The sequence below is a fragment of the Miniopterus schreibersii genome (assembly GCF_964146895.1).
Source record: "Miniopterus schreibersii genome assembly, chromosome: 9".
Lineage (NCBI taxonomy): Eukaryota > Metazoa > Chordata > Mammalia > Chiroptera > Miniopteridae > Miniopterus > Miniopterus schreibersii.
Genome location: NC_138118.1, coordinates 81,358,508 through 81,382,523, shown reverse-complemented (window position 1 = coordinate 81,382,523; position 24,016 = coordinate 81,358,508). Strand labels below are relative to the sequence as shown.

At 49.9% G+C, this 24,016-nt stretch overlaps 1 protein-coding gene across 1 annotated transcript in view; it reads left to right on the top strand.

Moving 5' to 3' along the window:
* IMMP2L (inner mitochondrial membrane peptidase subunit 2) overlaps window positions 1-24,016 on the top strand; it is a 395,161-nt gene that overhangs the window by 8,456 nt on the left and 362,689 nt on the right. Inside the window, exons 3-4 of the mRNA XM_081147358.1 lie at window positions 11,500-11,636; window positions 20,345-20,448. Of these exons, the coding sequence (XP_081003484.1) occupies window positions 11,502-11,636; window positions 20,345-20,448 (239 nt within the window). The 5' untranslated portion in view covers window positions 11,500-11,501. The remainder of the gene's footprint in view (window positions 1-11,499; window positions 11,637-20,344; window positions 20,449-24,016) is intronic.

Sequence of the window (24,016 nt, the reverse complement as noted above, 5' to 3'; positions counted from 1 at the left end):
CCCCCCCCCCCCCGGAGCAAGCCAGCACTGCCTCCCTCCCGCCGAGGGGACCCCGCGCGACTTGCAACCAGGGGAGCAGTGGGCAGCGGCAGCTCGTCCGGGGCTTACCCCCCGGACCCGTCTCCAAGGCCCCCGAACCTGCCCCCTCCTCTCCCCGACTTCCCAGTGCGCCGGAGCCGCCTAGTCTCGCCGCCCTGAGTACGTTTCCGCGGCGGCCACTGCGTCCGTGCTTCCATTGCTACACTCTGTCTCTCGGTGGAAACCTTCCCCTCAAGAAGGCAAGAGCCAAGGTCTCCTCGCCGTCTCCCCGGCAACAGAGCCATTAAAGGAAAGAGTGATGGACCGTGACTGAAATTCACTGCCAACAACAGGATAAAATTTTAAAAACTATCAAAAAGCAGGGACACACCAGGAAAAAAGATTTGCAATTCCTATCATAGGGAAAGGGCCTTTTTCATCAATATGTAAACGACACCAGAAACATAATGGGAAAAGACGGGCAATGAAACAGAAAATGGACGAGGACGGGAGGGACGTGGGCAGACGTTCACAACAACAGATGCAAAATAAAGCTGCAGTGAGATGCCGTTTCTTTTTAGCCACCAGATTGGCAACGGAACAGATTTTGAAAGCACAAATGTGTTTTTGAGGGGACCGGGAAACGGGCAGTTCATCTTTGCTAATGGCAGGATGAGTCTTTCTTGGAACCGATTTGAAAATAGTTCTCAGAACTTAAAAATGCACATGCCACTTCGTTACTCTATCCCACACAGCTCGGCCACGACTTGTCAAACAGGATGGTCTGGATCCTGGCGGGATGTGCTGGGTTTTTTTGCCCAGGGTTGAGAGGTCAGAGAAGCCTCACGGAGCTTGTTGGGCGCGCCCGTGGGCCGAGCTCTGTCTTAATATCGTAAAATAATCTCCTTTTGCTCTGTGTGTGGACGCGGGTGCGCACAGTCCTGCACTCTGGGTGCAGGCGTCTTTGTTCATAATAGGAAAAGACTTAGGGTTTTTGTCTTTTTCTTACTTGACTCTGTCTCACTCTTGTCTCGTTTGGTGTGTAAACCACCCCCGGGCTCCTTCGGGCCTCCTGCCGTTCGCTTCTTACCAAGCTGATTTTGCCTGTTTCGTTCCTGGGGTCGCCACTCACGTCCTGTCCCTGTGAAAGGCCAGCGCACCTTATCTCGTGTACGCGGGACGCACGCCTCCCTCCCCCAACCTTTTTCTCTCCCTGCTTTGCTTCTCTGTTGGAATAAGCCCGGCTTCTATTTGCCTTCTGCCACCGCATCTTTTTTAAAGATTTCTTCCAGCCAGTGGAGCAGAATATGTTTAGTACACAAGAAGCTGAAGACGTTGCATTCCCAAGTTTCCCCCTAACTAAATCAGAGTACAATATAAATTCATTGGGCCTTATTGATTTTCTCTGCGACAGGCGAGGCGTCTAATTTATTGGCTCTGTTGACGGTTCACTGTTCTGCCCGCTGTTCCGCTCTTTGCATTGAAGAGATGCGAATGGAATCGGGGAGCTGACAGGAACATGCCCAGCCTTAGAGCCAGGCCTTGCTCCTGGCCAGGTAGTGGATTGCTCCGGCTTGGTCCCTCCGTCTCTCTCCCCGGGACTCGGGTTCAAGGCCATAGGATGTACGAGTGCCCACCAGTTACTGAGGGGGGTGGGTGGGTTTTGCAGTCATTTGTCTTGCTGATTTTTCTCTCCCACTGGAAAAGGTGCAGAAAAAAAATAAAGAAAAAAAATAAAGCCCGCCTGAAAGTGTTTTCTGATCTGCTTCTATTGAAAATACTGAGTCAAAGAAGTCAAAAGGGAAAGATAAACTCCTAAGGATTGCTGCTTGAAGATGGCGTTAAAAAAAAAAATTGCTAGAGTGATTTATCCGAAGTGTGAGCCTCTCCCGGGGAAAGTTTGCCACCGTTGAGCGTTGAGTTGCGTATCTTTCGCTGCTCACAAATATATGATGGGATCTGAGGATGGAGGTCTACATTTGCTCTTATACAAAATTTAATTTTATGGTGATATTCACCACTTAGTTGTTATCTTTGCTTATAGTGTCTTTGATGGGGGTCTGGTTGGTGAGAGAGCCTGCTGTTGAGACCGAGCCTCGGGGTTAATCAAGGGTCGTCTCTTTGGCCCGTGGGAGGGCTCATCTTGACCCTTTGCCCAGCACATATTTTTGTTCTCAAGCAAATGAATGTGGGTAAACTGGGGGAGAATTAGTCAGACTAGAAGGCCCCCCCATCAACGGCAGGCGGTGCCTGGGTTAGGGTGACGCTGGTCACATCAGCTACGTGTTTGAAAAGTACAGCAGGCTCGTATGGTTACGAATGTTTGACAGATAATGTATCTACTGTAGGAAAAGTGGTAGCTTAAAATGAATTGTGTTTTTGGCTTTAAAATGTGGTTGATTTTTAAGAACTTTGTTCTGTATCCGCTTTTATATTTGCTGAACATATTACATGTGAAGATTATGCTTTAAACACTGTAAATGTTTTCCTAGTATTAACTAAAGGGTCGTGGGAAATGTTACACTCTAAAGGTCACGTTGATTTTGCGGCATTTCCAGTTTTACACGCTATACACAGTTGAACCTGTTTAGCTCCCCTTTGAGTGTTTGAAGATCCGAGTAATAAATGTGGAAGGGAAATTGGGAAAGGGCACGATGTTTAGAAGTTCACAGGTCTCCCAGATTTTGTTTGGCTGTGACAGTGCTGCCTTTCATTTTAATGGATCGGATAAGAAATGGCCTGGCCAGGGAAAGGTCTCCGGGTGATGCGCGTAGTCTCTTTGCAGAACTAAGCAGCGTTAGGTTCTGAGAAACTTCATTACTCAGGACTGATCACTATTAATTTAAGTGGCTTTGAATTCCTGTATGGCTCATATATTTTTATCTGGCTCATATATTCCCTAAGATCTATCAAAACTGTTACCGGATTTTCTTTCTAAGCCATTTACTGTAACTACCATTGCGATGTTTCCTAATATCATTTGATGTTGAGGAGACAATAAAGAAAATAAGTTTCTTACAAGATTGAAAAGATCAGGGAATTATTCTCAGGGCCACTGAGCTGTTAGGTTAAGTAAAAAAACCCCAAAAAACCTATTTGCTGACCAGTATGAAAATAATTTAGTTGTATTAATTATTGCTGGTGCATTATTTGCAGACAGGGTACTGATCTTTGATGCTGAAAGCAGGGGTGTAGTAGAAGGTTCCCACAGTGTGCTTTACCCTGCACTATCCAACCTGCCACTCGACCTGTGTTCGCTAAGTGCGCGCAGGCGTGAGGCGTGAGGCAGAGATCGGACAAGAAACCTGACCGTGTCGTCACCAGAAGTGAGCCCGATTTCACGGGTAGGTTGGCCTCGCAGCGAGGGCAGGGGTGGTGTTGGAGCACAGGTGCGATGGTGGTGGTGACGACGGGACAGGTAGTCTTAGTCCTGGGAGTAAGGGCCACTCCTTGGACTTCTGCTACAGACGGTGAAGGCCTGAGGTGGGACTCACCGAGTCGTAGACAGTGGGAGCAGGGAACCTCAGAGGTTGTCCACGCAAATGGAGATTCGTTGCCTCGCCATGGGCATAGAGAGGACTTGAACCCAAGTTTTCTGGTTGCTGATTTCATGCTGAGCATGGGGAGAGGAAAGGGGTGGGGATGGGGACAGGTGGTTCTCTGGGAGTGACACGTACTGGCTCTCGAATGGCCTGCTTTGGCCACCGTTTGTCCTTCCGCTCTTGACTGGCATTTGACAGAATGGAGCACCTGCCCCAACCCTACCGAGCTCTGTCTCCATCAACATTGTGAGTGGGTGTTAGTGTCGCCCTCTGCAAAATTAAACGTCCAGTCAGAAAACATTGATTTAGCACCTGCAGATGCTTAGCAAGTGTCAGACTGTAGGGTATGTGGGGAGCAGTGAAACATGGTTCTTCCCTTCAGAGGCCACAATCCATTGGGGGGAAAGATAGCGGACAACACTGGGTGCCCAAGGAGGGTGTGGCTGGTACAGGCCAGGGAGCTCGGAGCTGCCAGTGGGCACTGCGGGTTAGAGATGAAGATTAGGTTGGTCGATGCTCACCTCGGTAGAGCTTATGAATAGTTACATATGTTCCGCTCTAAAGGTCTCAGATTCACCTAGTTTATTAATTGATAGAGCTGGGGTCGCTGCAGGTGCCTGCCTGCCATGCCATAGGGTACCCGTCCGCAGCTGCAGCTCCGTGTGCCCGGGCCCGCTGCAGGTGCCTGCCTGCCATGCCGTAGGGTACCCGTCTGCAGCTGCAGCTCCGTGTGCCCGGGCCCGCTGCAGGTGCCTGCCTGCCATGCCGTAGGGTAGCCGTCCGCAGCTGCAGCTCCGTGTGCCCGGGCCCGCTGCAGGTGCCTGCCTGCCATGCCGTAGGGTACCCGTCCGCAGCTGCAGCTCCGTGTGCCCGGGCCCGCTGCAGGTGCCTGCCTGCCATGCCGTAGGGTAGCCGTCCGCAGCTGCAGCTCCGTGTGCCCGGGCCCGCTGCAGGTGCCTGCCTGCCATGCCGTAGGGTACCCGTCTGCAGCTGCAGCTCCGTGTGCCCGGGCCCGCTGCAGGTGCCTGCCTGCCATGCCGTAGGGTAGCCGTCCGCAGCTGCAGCTCCGTGTGCCCGGGCCCGCTGCAGGTGCCTGCCTGCCATGCCGTAGGGTACCCGTCTGCAGCTGCAGCTCCGTGTGCCCGGGCCCGCTGCAGGTGCCTGCCTGCCATGCCGTAGGGTAGCCGTCCGCAGCTGCAGCTCCGTGTGCCCGGGCCGGCTGCAGGTGCCTGCAAGGGAATCCCCGTCCTGTTCCTCCCTCCTCCCTGTGCTCACCAGCAGACCCAGTTCTCCCTGCTGGTCGCCCGAATGTCGGATGATGGAGCCTTGTTCCCTTTCTGTTTCCTTATTGGCAGAGAGCTAAAGTTTCTAGTTATATGTGAGTTTGGTGGATTTTTCCACTTACGGTGATTTTTTACTAAGAAATGATTAAAACGAGATGAGATATTCCTTTACAGCCATAAAATAGCAGCCGCTGGCTCATACAGTGGGGCTTTCTGTGGTTCAATTAGATTATTTTGGTATTCATGTTATGCATCGTTAACTTGAAGATTGGTACATAAATAATGCCATTGAACATTACGAGATAAATACAGCGGCATCCGGAAGAACTACGTTGGTTTCTTTCTACCTGGGTATTTCTGTATTCAAATGGCATTTGTCATTTTAGCACAAATAAAGGCCTATAACCCTGACCGCGATGAGTTTAACCTAAACAAGGACCGAGAAAGACATCGAGCTTGGATTACCGAGTGCGGGCCTCCACCATGTATTCTTTTTTTTTTTTTTAAATGTTTTTATTGATTTCAGAGAGAAAGGGCGAGAGGGAGAGAGAGAACCCATCGCTGAGAAACATCAGCTGCCTCCTGCGTGACCCCTACTGGGGATCAAGCCCACAGCCAGGGCATGTGCCCTGATTTCAGTCGAACCGGTGACCTCTCGGTTCATGGGTCTACGCGCGACCACCGAGCCACACCGGCCAGGCAGGGGGTAGGACCGAATGGGAACCTAGGAGGGCATCTCAGTGGGACTCGGCGAGGCAGGCTGGCCTCCCTGGCAGAGCGACGGCTCAGCGAGCCGGCAGGATGGGTAAGAGTCGGCCGAGACAGACGGGGGAGAGGCGGAGACGAAAGGCAGGCCGTGGGGAGGGGCCCGAGACCAGTGGAAGCGGGACCATCCCGCACAGGGCGGGGGGCTGGGTGGGGCAGCCGGATGACACGGGGACCTCGCCATAACGAGCCCTGGGTGCTGACCGCGAGGAGCTCAATGGCGATGAAAGACATGGGGGTCACGGAAGGGGTGTGAGCCCAAGGAAGTTACGATTCGTGTTTTCCCAGGAGAGGGCACTCGGGCTAAGTACCAGCCGGACCTCCGGGCAGCTGCTTGGGTGGGAGAGTCACTCCCGGAGAGCGGAAGGGCCGGAGAGCGGAATCCGTGTAGTTTCTTTCCACACTAACATCCCAATGGCCTCTGCCTTTTATAAAATCCATCTTTCTTTACATTATTTTCACGGCGCCCTTAACCTCGTCACAAGGCTGGAGCAGCTCAGAGGCCCGGCGCTCAGTGTCCAGTGTCTGCAGAGGTTCCCGGACACGGCTTCATTCTCGCCCGGTCGGGACTGGCGGGAGCCTGGCACGTAGCGCGTCCTCAGTTGGCCTAAAACGAATAAATACCTAAGAAGACGTTGCAGGTTCAAGTCCCTGTTCTTGGCCATCCTTTCTCTGCATCTCCCAGGGTTCTTTCGGTTTAGCCCAGCTCAGCATCAGATGTTTCCTCACAAACCCGCAGGGGCCTGACCTTTGAAAACCGGGGCCAATGGTCACTAACAAGACGCTGTGCATTTTAAGTAGTCCCAAGCGCACGCTTTGCATTTTATGACTGGATCCCAAAGTCACTTAATGATCGAATGTGCAGATATAACAGCCGAAAAGTAGTGGAAACTTTATTTAGTCAGGAAAACAGTTATACTTAGGAAATTATTTAGAAGGGTAATTGATTCATTGAAGGCAATTTCTGTACCTGCACCGGGAACTTCATTTCTAACCTCTATCTGAGAACGATCCCAAAGGAAGCTTATTTTAAAATAACATTTTGCGTTTTATTAAACATCAATTTATAAAATACTTTTATGGCGTTACACTAAATTAAAATGAGCACTGCCTAATTTACCTTTTGAAGCTAAACACCCAGTTCTCTAATATTGTATAATTTCAGAAAATCAGCAAACCCAAAGGTATTTTTCAATGGCTTATGATCATGACTGACGTTAACTATGTAGGTGATCGAATCTCCCCACATTTAGCCGGTAGGGGCACCTTCAGACGGGCCCCTTGGACGTGCGGTCATCGTTTTCTGACCACTTCTTCCTCCGCTGGCGTAACAAGATGTCCCCGTTCCTCTTGGCCCTCTGTGCCCCGGCCCTGGGATGGACCCTCCCTGGACTCAGAGGGAAAGTCGCATTTAGTGGCTACAAGACGTCCTGCCTGTGAGCTAATTTACGTTTAAGAAATATCTGCCTTTTTTTAAAAAAACACATACTGCACGTTGTCACCTGGCCTCTGTTGCCATTTCAAGTGTGGGCCACGTCGCTGGCCCTGGAAGGTGAAGGGACCACGGCCGCTCCCGCCGTGCCTGGTGGCTGCTCCCGTCCCCCGCCGCGGGGCCCCTCACCTGGTGGATTCTTTCCCGGGGCGAGCCCTCCCCGCGGACACGCGGCTGCCGCCATGGGCTGCGGGCAGCCTTCCAGACCTTCGGGCCGTGGATTGGACGGGTTTTATTTTTGACAGGCTGCCCCTCCGAGCCTTAATGTGCTTCCCTGCTCCCGGAGTCCATGCTTCTGTTACATTTATCGTCCTGTTAAGAGCAGTAACAGCCCCCGGGCCGGTCACGTGGCATCTCCCAGTCCCACCTTCCCGTGACCTCGCCTTCCCCCCTTTGCCCCTTTGGGGGCTGGTGGCCGCTGTTATTTGGAGACACCCTCCGACTTCTGTGCCCAGCCCTGATCAGAGGAGAAGCCGCGTTTCTGCGCCTGATCCCTTGACGTAGGTTTGGGTTGGCGTCTTATGTTCGCCCAGAGGCACTTGTCGCCTGGGGAGGGAGGCGTCACATTTGAGGCATGAGGAGCAGGGGTCAGGACGGGACTTTCCCGAGACCCTGAAATCAGGTTCTTTTCAAAATTAGCCCATTCGGGCCCGGGAGGGAGGCCACGGTTATCGCATTCACCTTCCTGAAACGCCCTGTGGTGAAACCGAGTTTAAAGGCTACGTAACTCCCGGCGACATTGTCACCCTGGCCTCAGTCCTGCTGTCACTTGCCGGCCTGCGCCTCTGGATTGGGGCAGGATGCTGAAGAGCCTTCCTTTGGAAGCACCCGGCAGCGGGGGACTTTCCGTTGTTGTCAGGGTGTCAGACGACGACCGGCCCTGTCTCACCCGGCAGCGCAGCGTTTGCTGGCCGGCGGCGGCCTCGCAGGAGCCGAGAGCCGAGGAGCGAAGCCTTCGCCCAACCTCTTTACTAGAAACGGCGCCTGTCCCGCGTCCCCGGGCCTGCGGAGACCTTGGGCAAGCCGGGCAGGGACGGGCTCGCTGGGAAAGGAATTAGGAAACGAGGACGAAGCGTGTTAGACACTTGGCCGGGTGTGAGGTCTCGAGGGAGGTAAAGGGCGGGCGGGGCCGGTACCTGGGGGACGGAACCCCGGGAACGGGACCACGGGCCCTTGCCGGGCCGCTTTCCCGGCTCTCCTGCCGCCGCCTGGCGCCCACTTTCCGACACTCGCCCTGTGTATTCTGCGCCCTTCTGGTTTTAGGTTCTCAATGTTACCATCTGCTTATTTCCCCTGACTCATTCCTATGTCTTAGTTTTGATTTTTGAAGGGTTTTTGAGATTTTTCTTTCGAGAAGGATGCATTTTACAGGCTCTCTTAATTTTTTTAATGTTTTTTTTAAAAAAATTGATTTTAGAGAGAAAGGAAGAGGGGGAGAGAGAGAGAGACATCGATGTGAGAGGGAAACACGGAGCAGTTGCCTCCTTACGCACCCCAACCGGGGACGGAGCCCACAGCCTGGGCATGTGCCCTGACCAGGAATTGAGCCGGTGACCTTCGGTGCTCAGGAGGACACTCAACCACCTGAGCCCCACCGGCCAGGGCCCTCTTAATTTTTGTAAAGTCAATGTCACATGCAGCCTAAATGCTAAATAATGCGACATAGATGTTTCAGCTATTTAGTAAGTGTTCTGATACTGGAAATACGTTCTCTTGCCAATTGAAAATATTATTGGTTTATGGTGAAATGACCCAAAGTCCTCTGATTGCTTTGTTTGGGCTGCAGATAAGTACCTGGCTGTTTCATTTACACATGTTTTTTAAGTTGCTGCATTGTTGGCGTAAAGTCCACAGGGCCTTTCAATTGTACTTAACAATGGCACTTCTGCTTTCCTATTAAATTGGAAAATAATATAGGATGCTGAAATCCAAATTCAGTGGTTACTACAGGACAAAGCCTACCGGGCCTCCCTCTCCTTGCTGATGGTTACCACTTAATAGGCTTTTTCTCTTTCTATAAAAAGCTATCCACTGTATTGTTAATTTTTATGATGAACTATTTTTGCAGAATCTATGGGTGGCATTTTAATGGCTGAAATTTGAGATGGGATCTTAGTTGTAAATGCAGTCAAATGGTGCCTATCTGGAGATGAAGGGTGAAGATACTTTATAGGTTTAGGGTGGCCGGAGCCAGCTCGTAGAGAGGCCTTGTGCCGTGCTGCGGCTTTTGTTCGACATGGTTTACAGAAATATTGGAGTCATGGAGATTTCCATATCGCTAAGGAACAAAACAGAGCAAAAAAACACAAGTGTTCACTCCAGTCTTATTGCTCACGTCTCTTACTATATGTCCTATTCCCTGGACCGCCCGGCATTCTCAGTATCTCAGGTAGGCCAAGTGGCCAAGTGCACCTTTAATCTCATAATCACATTTCCCTCTTCCCTGGGAAATTTACCAAATGTAATTTATCCTTGTATTCCCAACATTTTAATGACAACATTTTCAACGTAACAGAAAAATTGTAAGAATTTTATAGCGAACATTTTTGAACCCACCACCCAACTTTTCTCAGGAAGTTCCAGTTCTTATCTTTCTTCCATTTTTCCCACTCGGTGACTATTTATAATTTATTCCTTTGGTCCAATTCTGGCACTAAGTTATATTTTTCTTTTATTATGCATTTTTATAGAGAAAAAAAAAAATCCTAGCCCTGGCCAGTGTGGCTCAGTTGGTTGGGATTGCCCCATACACTGAAAGGTTGCGAGTTCGATCCCCGGTCAGGGCGTATGCCTGGATTTCGGGCTCGATCCCTGATAGGGGGCAGCCTGGGGATGCTTCGCTCTCACACTGATGTTTCTCTCTCCCTCTCCCTCTCCCTTCCTCTCTCTCTAAAAAAATCAATAAAAAATCTTTAAAAAAACCTCTCAAAACACCTAAGACAGTGCTAGTGTTGGCACTCCATAATTCTTGTTAACTGGCCAATATAAGGAAATACGATAGTTCTGAACCAGTCAAATCTTAAAATGAGGTTCAGTTCAAAGCAGAATATGTGCTGACGGGGAACCGAACTGAGACGTCCTAGATCACGGGTCCACTGAGCTACGCCAGCCGGGCCACTCTCAGCCTTCTGATAAACCTGATTTTTTTTTTTTTTTAAATATATCTTTATTGATTTCAGAGAGAGGAAAGGAGAGGCAGAGAGAGACAGAAACATCAATGATGAGAGAGTCATTGATCGGCTCAGCGCGCAACCCAGGCATGTGCCCTGGCCGGGAATCGAACCCCGATCGCCTGGATCCTAGGTCGATGCTCAACCGCTGAGCCACGCCCGGCTGGGCTAAACCTGCTTTTTTTTTTTTTTCCAGTCTCTAGGCTTTAATAATTACACAAATGACATATGGGTGTTTATTAAATGATTAAAACAATAATACAAATAACATTCTGTTTTAAATACTTTTATGTGTATATATACACTTATGTGGAACATACAAAGCAGTGTTTAGTCAGAGTTTTTAAGGGGCGGAGAGTGATTCATCTCTCACCTAAGGCCGCAGGGCAGTCACAGGACCTCCCCGGCGCTGGGGACCTGGGGCCCCTCTACTCTGTTGCTCTGCCGTCTTTAACTTGAGGCTACTCCTGTTCCTATCACCACCTCGTTACCAAAGGTATAAAATGAGCAACGGAAACAGGAGGGGATACTCCCTCTCAGGGCACAGTGAGGGAAAATGTCACTTCTGCTCAGACGGCATTCATCAGACCAGTCCCAGGGTCACACACAGCTGCAAGGGGGGCTGGGCGGCCACTGACGTGTCTCCTTAAAACGTCTCGTTCTGCGGAGGAGCAGGCGTGAGGGGAGGGGGAGCGTCTCCGCCGTCACCATCGGCCACGGGAAAGCATTTACTTTGGGGGATGCTTATTTATTTATTTTTTAAAATATATCTTTATTGATGTCAGAGAGAGGAAAGGAGAGGGAGAGAGAGACAGAAACATCCATGATGAGAGAGTCCTTGATCGAGCCCGCAGCCCGGGCCTGTGCCCCGACCGGGAATCGGACCCCGATCGCCTGGATCCCAGGTCGACGCCCAACCGCTGAGCCCCGCCCGGCCGGGCTGTTTGTTTATTTTCTACCTCGCTGCCCTGTGAGCGAAGATTTCCCCCTGAAGTTATCGAGTGGACGTGAGCCGCTGAACGGAGTTAACTAGAGCCCGTGCCTTTGTCTCCGGGAGGCTGAGTCCCCTTTAGCCCAGCGGTTACGGCGGTGGGTGCGAAACACCGAGACGAGGCTGCCCCTCCGCAGCTCTGATTTTCTCTCCTGCTGCTTCCTGCCGCTTTGCTTGGTCACCGATCGTGATGTTCGTTCCGCGCTTCGTCTCACGCTTGTCCTCTTTGCATTGGCAGGGATGGCGCAGGCCCGCGGCTGGGCGAAACGGTACTTCAGGGCCTTCTGTAAGGGCTTCTTCGTGGCGGTGCCTGTGGCGGTGACCTTCCTCGACCGGGTGGCCTGCGTGGCGAGGGTGGAAGGAGCGTCCATGCAGGTGACACTTAACGACGGGGCTTCCTTCTTACAGCACGCGCTTCGCTGTTCCTCGGGCGCTGGAGACGAGCTTTCTTATGTCAGCTCAGTGCCGGGAACTGAGAGGTTTTAAGAAGACCTTGAGCTGAAATGGAACTCGACTGACGTTCCTTATGAGGCCTCCCGGAGCAGCCACAGTCGGGAGAGGCCAAGGAAGGCCCGCCTCTCGTGCTGAGTCCCCCGCGGCCTCGCCTTAGACCCGGGCCTTAGGCAGGGCCGACTCTCTTTGTTGAACTTCTGAATCAGCACCTTCCCGTGAGATTAAAACTGCCCTGCCCGCCAGCACCCAAGTCCGTTTCTGTTCCTTGGATCCCTTTGAATCCGTCAGTAGGTCTGTGTCTTCTGGCAACAGGCAATCACGTTAATAACGACTTTCTCCAATTTCATTAGCGGTGCCTCGTTGCACGACCATCTCTACCCTGACGTGGGTTTTCCCAGAACACGAAACCCCCTGCCCTTGGATCTAATATTCCAGAGGGTCACCTGGCACCCGGGGTGTCCCAGTCGTCACGTTCTCAGCCCAGCATTTACCCACTGACCCTCCATAGTCATGGCTTTGTTAAGAGGAAATTTACTAAATCAACTACAAAACATTCGAAATTGATTGTCTTATGAAGAAAGTGTTAAGTAGTGTCTTCATTTCTTTTTTTGTGTGTTAATCTTCACCGAAAGATGTTTCCCCCCATTGATTTTTAGAGAGAGTGGAAAGGAGGGAGGGAGAGAGAGAGAGAAGCGTTGATGTGAGAGGGACACATCGACCAGTTGCCTCCCGCATGCTCCCCAACGGGCCCGGGGATGGAGCCTGCAGCCCAGGCACGTGCCCTTGGCAGGGGATCGGAAGCCATGGCTCTCTAACCACTGACCCGCGCCAGCCCGGGCAAGTGGCATCATTCTCAGATGTCAGCCTGCTGATTAACACTAAGTTTGCTGCAGGCATGTTAGAATTTCGTAACATTCCTGGACCTTACTCCCAAGAATTCAAATTTGCTACCTTGTAGCTTGTTCGATATATTATGTAGAATTTTCTTGGCTACTGGTTGCAGAGAAGCAGCTTGAACTGACTCAGATAGACGGGGGGAATTTATCGGAAGGCTCTCTCTGCACCCAGGAGGAAGGCAGGGGTGGCCGTCGTCAGGGCTGGGAGTGCTGCCAGGGTGCCCACCGTCTGCTCCTGGCTGCGTTCTCGCCGACCACCTTTCTCCACGGCCCGGGGCGCGTGGCTGCTGCCAGCAGTCCTGCCTCCAGGTGCCTAATGTCGTCACCACCCGAGGGAGAGGTCCCCTCCTGTCTTCATTTCACTTTGAAAAGTCTTGAGGAAGGACCGTGACCGACTCAGCAAAGCTAGATCATCTCTGGCCCGCAGGCTGGGCTGCCGTGAGGGCCGGGGCAGGGGCACGCTCCTGGCCTGTGGCGCTGCGGGAGGGAGCGGCCGCATCCGTTTGAATCACACCGTTCCGTGGGCTTTCAGGGCGACCCGGGGGTGACATTTCTCAGAATAAAAGGGGGAAGCGTAGGCCGGGGAGAAAGGGAAGAGCTGTGTGTTGATTACAGTCGTGACGATAGCTTAGGAACTTTAGCCTACTTCCCAGTAGAGTAATAGGTCGTCGGTTTACCATTTCAGCAGATGTCGCTGAGTCTTACGTAAAACGAGGGGTAGAAATGACATGAGTGAGACGTGGTTCTTGATGGACTCAGCAGGTTCGAGGGCACCTTTCCTTCCGCGCAGCTTTGATGAACGGAACGCGTTTCAGACCGCGGGGTGCCGCAGAATTCTGGGCAAGAAAGTTGGGCAACATCCCTGCCTTCAGGTTTACCTAATGATGCAAGTGTGAGCGACCAGCTGGCAGGGCGTGGGGTCTCTGGAAGCCCCCGAGCATCCCGCAGGGGCCGTGGCTGCGCCCGCGCCCGCGGAGCCTGACCTTTGCCTCGTGTGCGCGGCAGCCAGCCGACTCGCTCGCGGGAAGGAGCGCCCTGCGTGCGTCGCAGTGCCCTCTTGCCAAGGTTTACAAGCGTGAGAGAAAAGGCAGGGAGCAAGAGGCGAGGAAAAAAATAGCACAGAGAGGAAGAGCGCCCGCACAGACCTTTACGTCTTACCCGTGAGTCTGGGGGTTGACCGTAGTCACTCCAGGCCACGGGGTGGCCCCACTCAGCTTCGTGTCCCTCCCCGTGGGCCCCCACGGAAGGAGCCGTGGCCACCCGGGGTGGGCTCTGCTCACGAGGGTCGCGGGAGACGAGAGGCAGAGTGGAAACGCCAGAAACCCCTGAAGCCCCGGTTCAGAACTTCCTCTCCTCTGTCCACATCCCGTTGGTCCAAGCAAGTCACCCAGCAAAACCCAAAGTCACTGAGACCAGGACGTACACGTCTCCCCCCAGGGCCGACGTGGCGAAGGTGGGAGGGCAGGGCGAGCTGTGAATAGGTGAGTCCACACCTCTTCCCCGGGCGCTGTGACTCCAAGCTCACATGGTTGCTTTCAGAGGTGATCTGAACACTAGTTTTTTAAACCTTCGAGTCTACCTAGGACACCGCTGGACTTTGTCGTCCGAGACTGACAAAACTGGAACAGACTGAAACCCGAGTCACTGAATTCCGGAATGGATTGATCCCTTTTAGGCGTCTTGAGGTTAGAAATAGCCCTGGGACACTTGGGCCGTCTCTTTGGAATGGCTTTCCTTAAAGGTCGCTCTGCAACCTGTAGACACGTTATTTAAGGAAACCCAAGGACTGAAAGTTCGACTCTCATTAAGGGGACACGTAACTCCTGTCCCTTGGAGTTTGTTGAATAAATACTGTTCCAGCTGCACCGCAGACTCACTTTGACTCACAAATTTTGCATAAGAGCTGTGCTGTGTTCATGTCAGAATTTTAAAAATTCTGTTGACTTCCAGTTTAAGAGAAGCTCGTTTGCAGGCTTCCTTCTTATGATTCTTTACTTTTTACGCAGTCCTCAGTGGTCGTTTTGTAGCTTAGGTTTCCAATATTAATTTACAATTCATTAGGTATCTGGCAAGAAGGATAGAGGTGATCAAACGTGGGGAGTCACAGCTAGTTGAAGGTAAGTCGTAAATGAAAATACCGTTTTTTAGTAATAGAATTCAGTGGGAAATAGTTTATAAAACATCTGAATTTTAAAAAATACCGTTGTGTTGGCATGTCCATCGGCCTGGATGAGCTATGCCCCCTGCCACGCTCTGCACACAGGTACGCCTGCAAAAATGGTTGGTTAATGACTATGCACTGGCCTTTTCCCCGTGAGTGCCCATGACTCACTCCCGTGGGCTGCTGAAAGGTTAAGTTAAAGGGGAATTTTTTTAAAGAAGCACCACATTACTCAGCCCTAATTAAACTCTGGAAATGAAGACTGATCTTGCACACAGTGGAAACTACAGAGAACTGATGTCGGCCAAATCCAGTTATTCACTTCGGGAGCTCAGGCGCTTGCAGAGGCTTTTGGAGTAAAAGGTGCCCGGAGAATAGCTGAACAGCCCCCACAGCCGAGCTGGGATTTGATTTGAGTGGGTGCCCGCAGCAGGGTCCCTGGCCTCGGTGACAGGTGCCTCCCTCAGACGTCTCCAATCGCGAGCTAAGACGCTACAAATGAGCACATTGTCCCGTGTTTGCTGCCGTCGCTACATAATTTTTATACATTGTATTGCTTTTCTGTTTCCATGTTGCACAGCCAGAGGGGAAAGGCTTGAGAACATTGCTACACGATACTCTCTCTCGCTCTGACTTCAGAGAAAGATGTACGCAGAGTACATTAGGAAATTAGAGGATGCCGGGGGAAACAGAGTTTAATCAGCACCGAGGTCCTCATTCATCAGCCACACGCGTCCCTTGGTTCAAAATTGCCTTCCTCTCCTCGACCTGCAAATGATCCCGAAGAAACTGGTTTGCAATAAACCTCTTAGACTCCTACCTGGCTCTCTGGGGTCGTTATCTCGTTTCCCGCTGAGCTTAAAATTAAAAGCACTGTCAGAAAAGCAAACAAAGAGGCTCACGCTCTCCCTTTCTCTGCCACATTTATTTATTTTCTTCTCTTAAAAAATTGAAACCGACCTCGGGCTTAATATGCAACAGTTATTATAGATCGTAACTATTATTTTGAATTCTGAGACCTAGATGCAAATAGACTCCCCAGAAAAGAGAGACATTGTGTTTTACGCGCCAGACTTTAACGTGGAGTTGGGGAGGGTGATGCTACCCGCCGAGGGTGAACTTCCGAGGTGCCAGGGAGCACCAGGCGCGCCCGCGGGGCCTGGGGTGCTGCTGGCTCGTGTTCTGGGCCCCTCCGTGGGCCCGGCTGGCTTTGAAAGCGGCCGGGAGTTAATGCCGAAATGTGCCTTGGCTTCCCCGTGCGCTTTCCTCCCAAATTACCTCTGGCTCCAAAGTCTCACCCGAGGTGTTCGCCCCTTAGGATGATGCCTGTTTCCATGTCATTCCGCAGCCTGTCATTGATAGAGAATTCCGATGGATCAGCTTGTGTTTATAGCAGGCGACACCCGCGACTCTGGAGCAGGCAGTGCGTGGTCCCTTTGTGACGCTCCCTCGTGGATGTTGGGCTCCCCCGCGATCGACCGGCAGCGCGCTTCTGCTTTATGTTGCCGGGGTTCTGGCCGTTATTAAACGCTGACTTCATCAGGCTCTTTTTTAATGTCGGAGTAACGTCAGACTTCAGAAAAGTTGTGAGATTCCTGCAGCGACGTCCCACGGGCTCTCGACTCAGACTCACCGGTTTTCAGAATTTGGCCACATTTCTATTATCCTTTCTCTGTGTTTTTGTCTTCCCTCTCCTTCCTTCTCTGCCGCTCTCTAAACCTACATGTCAGAGGTGTGCCCATGTTTCTGTGTGCACACACATGTAGGTACTTACGTATACACACATGCACACGTGGACGTGGGACCATCTGAGAGTAGGTTGCATGCACCGCGCCCCTTGAACAGAATCACACCTTAAAGACTTTAGGTATTAGAGTCTCAGCTGTTAAATGGCATTAGATGAGGGACATTCACCTAATGGGAGGGCATTTCTGTCCCTGGGGCGGGGGCCCTGACAGCAGCGGCTGGTGGATCGAGACTTGCTGTGGACGGGTGACTTCTGTGTTGCCCAGTTCTTTCCTTTTCTCCCTCTGGCTCTCCGGTCCCTTTCTTCCCGTTGTGCGCTGGATGCCTGAGGGACAGCATTTGTCTTTTTACTCTGATTCAAGGCGCTGAGACTCAAATCCGCGCCCAGACCTGGGGCGTGTCTGGAGGCGAGAGACTCTGATCCTTCTGCACCAGTCAGAGGAGACTCGGGGCTGCTGGCGAGGCTGCGTAGGTTTCGCATGCGGGCGGGACACGATGCGTTGAGCCCGGGGGCAGGCCTTCAGTAGCCTGTGAGCTAATGTCCCCTCCCCACCCAGCGCCCATGACTCAAGCCTTTCGGCCCCCAGCTCCTGTAGTCCCCACCCTACCCTTGGTGTGGCCTTGTGACTTCTCCCAGCCATTGGGATCTCAGCAAGCACCACGGAAACGGAGGCTCGGAGGTGCGGCCGGGGAGATTGTCCTCAGGACCACGGCTTGTCTGTGGCCGAGGCCACCCGGCAACCTCAGGCCGGAGCAGCCGACCGACCGCCCTGTGCAGCAGAGCCTGCGCTGCAGGATCACCCGCAGCACCTGATTTGTGTTTTGAGCTGTGGAGTTTGGCTTTGCTTTGCGTTTGTTTCGCAGCAGTGGGTGAGCAACACAGGGAGACAGGGTTTTGTCTCTTTCATCAGCTGCGATTCTTTTCAGTTCCTTTTGATCAGTTGTTTCCGACACAGCTGATCCCTTTAATTGCAGTAGCTTTGATTTATGTCATCCGGGGGTCCCATGGACCACTGTTTCCCTTTGCACATATCTGTACTGCTAGAATGGGGCTCCCCCCCCCAAGATGCAGCGTCAGATTCAACAGTGAGGAGCCACAGGATCAACAATCCAGGCCTCGTCGCCACAGCTTGGCCCACAGACGCTGTACAAGTGACGTTAACCGATTGCTGTGCTCTTGCACCTGTTGGGGAGCGGGGCCTCCTAGGAGTTATGCACATCTGGGGAGACCATCCGGACGGCCTTCTAAAACCATTTTTTGCTTTTTCTTTTAAAAAATGTGATGAACCACTTCCTTCCTGTTGCTACGCACCTTACTGTGGGCTGTGCTTTCAGCCCGGACATGGCAGAGAGAAAAGCGGTTTCCTGGGGGTGGTGGCCCGGACCTCCCGCCGCCAGAGCCTCACTCGGTTTTCTGAGGCCGCTGGAGCTTTGTCAGCCTGTAGAGGCATCCAGCATACAGCAACCGGTCCTGTTCTTCTGTAGAAATGTTTGTTTATATAACTTTTACATCTCATTAATCATACATGATCTACCTCTTGTCACGATTGATTTGAACTATTAACTTGAACAGCTATCTCAATATCTGTTTTATTAGCAAGAAAATGCCACACGCTTATTTAACGGTAGGGTTTTACAGTTACCGTGTTACCGCATTGAACCGGAAAGTCTGTAGATTTTAACCTTCCAGTCGAGCAATCTCAATTAAGCGATGCTTAAAACGTAGAAGACCTTTCGAAAGAAGAAAGTGAATTTCAAATGTATCTGTCATAAAAAGGGTATATAGTTCCGATGCTTTTCCCCTTTAAAAAGTTAATTGCTTTGTTTGCTAAAGGATTGTGTGTTGATTGGGGGAAACTTGGAAAGTACACAAAATAAAAATAATCTTTATCACCTTCCAGAATTAGTTATTTTAAAGATATTATTATGTAATACCAATAAAAAAGTATTGAATGATCACTGTGTTCCAGATATGATAGTATAATATTCAGTTTACATGTAATACTTTATTTAATATCCCCACAACCCGTGGCGAAGGTACCGTTACTAGACCATTTCACAGATGAACAAACGGAGCCCAGGGGTCCACTTGTTGACAGCCACACAGATTGAAGCCCAGGCTTTTGACCTCAAAGCATTTTGAAACCATTTATCAATTCTCATTTCTTTCTGCACAGTTCTCTTCCCTCCCTCCCTCCCTCCCTCCCTCCCTCCCTCCCTCCCTCCCTCCCTCCCTCCCTCCCTCCCTCCCTCCCTCCGCCTCCTCCTTTTCTTAATTGGATCACAGCAAAATTTTTTTTATTGATCACATTTTGACCTAATTTATTTTGTGAGACATATTCAAATACCATTACATGTTTTTCCGCAGTGTGATTTTTAAGGGCTTTTACTACCCATATGTCACGTGGGTTAACCATTGCTAATTTAATCTGTTTCCTATTATTGGTATCTAGGTTGGCTCAACTACTTACCTATCATAAATAATATATGATGAACATCTTTGCATATGTTTTTTATTATTTCTGTAGGATAACTTTCTAAATAGGACATTTCCAGCTCTCAGGATAGACCATTTTAAAGACCATCTTGGCAAATTACCTTTCAGATAGTTCATAAAGATTTTTCTTTGTACAGCAATAGATGAGCGCGGCTGTAAAACCCCACGGTACACAGGAAATACAGTGAAAGGCTGGGAAAAATTAGCAGCTCACGGTGCTTTCATGTTAAATTAATAGGGTAGATGTCCATTTAAAATATTTATTAACAGAGCTTTAAAGGCCTGCTTTTCAAAGAAAAATTAAGAAATATAGTACCCGCCTGGCTGGCGTGGCTCAGTCGGTTGAGCGCCATCCAGGCACCAGGAGGCCTTGGTCCGTTCCGGGCCCGGCACGTGCCTGGACCCCAGCAGGGGGCGGCCGGCCCATGTTTCTCTCTCATCCATGTTTCTGTCTCTGGCTTCCTCTCTCTGAAATCAATTAAAAAAACATAATTTAAAAAAAACTAGTCTCTACAAAAATACAAGTTATTTTTATGGGAATAAAACTTCATGAGGAAATATAAAAAGGAGGGAATAAACCGAGCCCCGGGCCGTGCTGGGGAACCGTAAGTCTGTACCTAAGGGGGTGAGATTAGAACAGAGTTTATTTTTTTTTAAAAAAAGCTCTTGAGCCTCTGAATAGAACGTGATGAGATCCACACGTGGGTCTCCAAGGCCGAGGAAGCCCACGGGGAGCACAGCGCCCACGGGGAGCACAGTGCCCGGGGGCTGGAGGCCGGGGGCTCCCGCTGATGAAGGAAGGAAGGAGCGGGAGCGGGAGCCGGAGCGGGAGCGAGCTCGAGCAGCTTCACGCCCTCGCCAAAGGCATCCTTTCCCCCTGTCGGCCCACCACAGGTTTCTCTGCCCCCTTCCCTTCTCCCCGTGGCATCTTCTGGTCCCTTGACAGCGCTGGTTTCCCAGGCGGAGCGATGCCTTGCGCTGTGTGGAGGTAGCTCCCAGCTGAGCCTTCTCCGGGACGGTTGGTTCACTTCTCCCTCCTGTCTCTCGGTCCTTCTCAGGGCTCCCCCTGCCCCTTTCCTGGAGTTCAGGGGACATCTGAGTTCCTCGCACGTGTTCCTTTCCAGTGAGCATTGGGAACGTATTTTTTTCCTGGGTCGCCCGTGAAGAATCCCGATGAGCCTTTTGGAAAACCCATCGTTTGCAGTTATGTGGGAGAAGCGATTTACTGGGAAGTGACTATGTTAGGGGATGTGTTTTGAGCTGAGACGTGCGGGGACCACGAGGATGGAAGGTACAAATGATGGATGTGTGTCTCTCTCCCTGTTTCCAGCCCTCTTTGAATCCTGGAGGGAGCCAGTCATCCGACGTCGTGCTTCTGAACCACTGGAAAGTGAGGAATTTTGAAGTCCAGCGCGGCGACATTGTGTCGTTGGTGTAAGTAGATCAGAAACATGCCCTACTCGTTCATAAATCATAATTGGATTTAACTGGTCGCCTGCTGCTCATATCAGATCGCCAGATAGTTCCATTTAAAATGGAATGCGTTTTAAAAAAATCAGATTTGAAAAGTAACGATGCTATGAAAAAGGGTTTTTCTTTCATATTTAAAATACGTCTGTTGATGGACCTGCTTGGGTTTGGTAACATGCGTTTACTGAAATGCTGATTGGAAGTTGTTGTAGCGACGGTTTAGGGCCCATGTATTTGGTGTTCGTTCGGATATTTTAAAGTTTGGCATCTTGGAAGCAACCCTTTATTTTCCTGTTTTATTCATTTGTGTAGATACAAAATTTTCTAGAATATGATCATGGTGGCGTGAAACTCGGCGGCATCCCTATGAGTCATTTAACTGGGCAAAGGAAGGTCTGCAGGCCGGCGCGCGGGAGGCTTTTGTTTGGGACCCAAAGGTGGCGCTGTTTCCCTGTAAAAGCGGGGGGCCTGGCCGGACGTCAGTTTTATTCCAGACTTAGGGAGACAAGGAATGGTGAAGTGTGCGTAATGGACACAATGATAGAGTCCCTAGTCCCAGAGCATGCTTGAATGGGTTAGATTTGAGGGGTTTTTTCCTGTTTGTTTGTTTTAAAATTGAGTCCTCACTGAGAACACTGCGGCGGAACTGGCCTGATTTCCTCTGGTTTCAGCCACTTGTAAAAATGTTCTAATGTGATTCCCTATGATGCCAGTTGGGGCACTGGGATGGCAATTAACGGAGCAGTTCTTGTCATTTGTTGGAACAGCAGTCAAGTCCCGCCGCCTGGTGAAGCCGTCCATGGCATATTTTTGCTTCTCACGTCGGAACGAGTGCTTCTTGGTGGGTGATGCTGGAATCGCTCGGTGAAAGCGAAAACCATTATCGACTTGTCCGTACTTACCTTTCGCCAGGGCTCTGTGGAAATGAGTATTTTATAAGTGTGCCTCTGTCGAGCCTGTTCGGCCAGGATTCATTTGAAAACGTATTAACTGAATCCGGTTAGTGACTAATGAAATAAATACATTCGAGCGCAGCTCCTCGTGGCAGACGTCCAAGGGTGGGAATGAAATGCGCCTCGTGCTCCCCAGCGCTTTCTGTGATGCTGACTTCCCCTCGGGAGGATTCTTCTAGATCGTCGCTCGGAGTACAGTTTGTGCGCCCTCCTGGCGCCGGTCCCCACGCTGGGCCGGCCCGTCGCGAGCCCTTCATTCCGCTCCCTCTGGTTTGACAAGGTCACGTCCTCGCTTAGTCGGTGATGGAGAGGATGCCCGCCCAAGTGAGAGAGGTCACGCTAGAAGCAGACAATTGTCATTGTTTTTTCCTTTAGAAACATGCTGACTATTTCTAAGCTAGTGGATTTGAACAGGTAATTGGAAATAAAAAGGCTCTTGAAATTCAGGGTTGCATGGCTCATGAAATTACCCCAGCCTATCCTATGCTACTTAGAACAAGGAGAGTACGTTGTTCTTTTAGCTAAATATTAGAGTGAATGGTATTTATTATAGAAATTAATTTCAAAAACAGTATATTCCAGTTGAGGTTGATATACTATATTAGAGCTACGTTGGTTGAACTGTATTTTTTAATGAGTTAATTACGCCTTGTATCTGTCTTGAACAAATAACAAATTTTCGTTCATAAGGCTTGTTGCTAGCAGGAGCTACTTATGTGAAAATGCTTAGTGATTGGCATTCTGTTCTCTAACAACGAATAATTAAATGGTAAGTGTTGCTTTCCTCGAGAAATAAAAAGACTTATGCTGTATTCTCTTTTAGCATGGTGTACTATAAAAGATACCGTTTAAAGTATCTTTTTAGTTTTATGAGCAAAAATGCTTTCTAGACATTTTTTTATACATTTTATAGACGGCTTCATTTGAGAAGATCGGTGTTGGTTTGATTAGTGTTCATAATATGCATTTAGTTCATGTCGAAAAACACTGAGTATCTGCTTTCCTTACAAAATGCATCAGTCTGGTTTTAGCTTAGATAGTAATGGTCATTAGAATATCCTATCTGTTTTAGAAATGTGTGACTAATCCAGAAATGCATGGCTAAAATGTGAATTTATAGCTAAATGTAAAACGTATAAAATACAAATTGATGTTAAAAACACATTTCATTGATGTATAAGTACTCTTTGGAAACAAGCTATTACGACAATTTATATTTTAAATCTTCCTGGGACAGACAGGGTTTTATGTATTCGGCGTACGTGGAGATACAGCATTTCTACTACAATATCGTGTGTGCATTTCTTGAAAACGTTGCAGTTTGCAAATTCATACTCAGATTAGTGGGCTTTTTTGCAACCTTGTAACCGGAATACTGATGAGAAGACTAAGGATGTCATTTAAAATGCTGGCACTCTGAAAGACATGAAATTTCTAATTAGTAAACGCCGCAGCGAATGTGGGATTTCACTTGGAACACAAAAGGTGAAGGTAGCTGGTATTAGGGAGGGCCGAGGCCACCTGTGTATACAGGCGCTGGGGACGTTATCAGAAGTCGCAAGGCAAGCTTTGTACAAAGGATACTAATATGAGGGATGCAGCCCTGCTCTTTGCCTTGTGTTACTTTGTATATGTATATGTATATACACACACACACACACACACACGCATGCATATAAATTTATACACACACATAAATACACACACACACATATAAATATATCTATACACACACAACATATATATAACAAAGACCAGGATTAACCTTGCAAATAAGCACTTCTAAGGGAGGGTTGACTGTGTAATACAGATTCCTTCCTGGCAACTTGACTTCAGTTGCTATTATTAACGAAACAAAACATTAATGTTAAGGGAAAGAGAAATCACACGCGAACCAGGGCAGCTTCTGCTTTCCAGTGAGACCCTTCCTGCACTTGCCAGTTGCCTGTGAATTTAGTCCATGTTGCAGAAACAAATGCTGCAGAGCAGACCGCCCCTGCCACAGGGGTTCTGCTCAGAGCTGTGGACCGGGGCTGCTTCCTAGAGCAGGGGTGTCGGGGAGGGCGAGGGGTGCCGTGCAGGTGGGAATACGCTTCCTTGCATCTCTCCCTTATCTTTTCCTGTCACTTTCTTCCCGCAAACAGCGGGTCTCGGCGGAGCTGCTGTTAAGCATGTCAGTCAGTAGTGCTAAAGCACAAGGAGTGTTTCCCTAATCACAGGACTGGCTGTGCTGAACATGACTGCTGTCACCAGTGCTCAGTATCACTAACTGTGTAGGTGACATCATGCTCCCTCAGTGGATTTGCAAGCTAATGGAGGTGATTAAGGTGGATTTTCTATACCTTGGAATGGACTGTTCATTACCCCGTGTTGAGGCCTTACTGCTACAGGCTTGGCCTGAGTAGCGCTGTTTTGCAACAATGTATCCATCCACAGTCTATTGGGACACAGGTTCCTTCATAAGAGAGTTCCAAATAATCACATTGAAAAGTGCATGAACCTTTTGTTTTGAAGTAATATTAGACATAAAGAGAAGTTATAAAAATAGCATAGAGAATTCCCACATACCCTCCCTAATA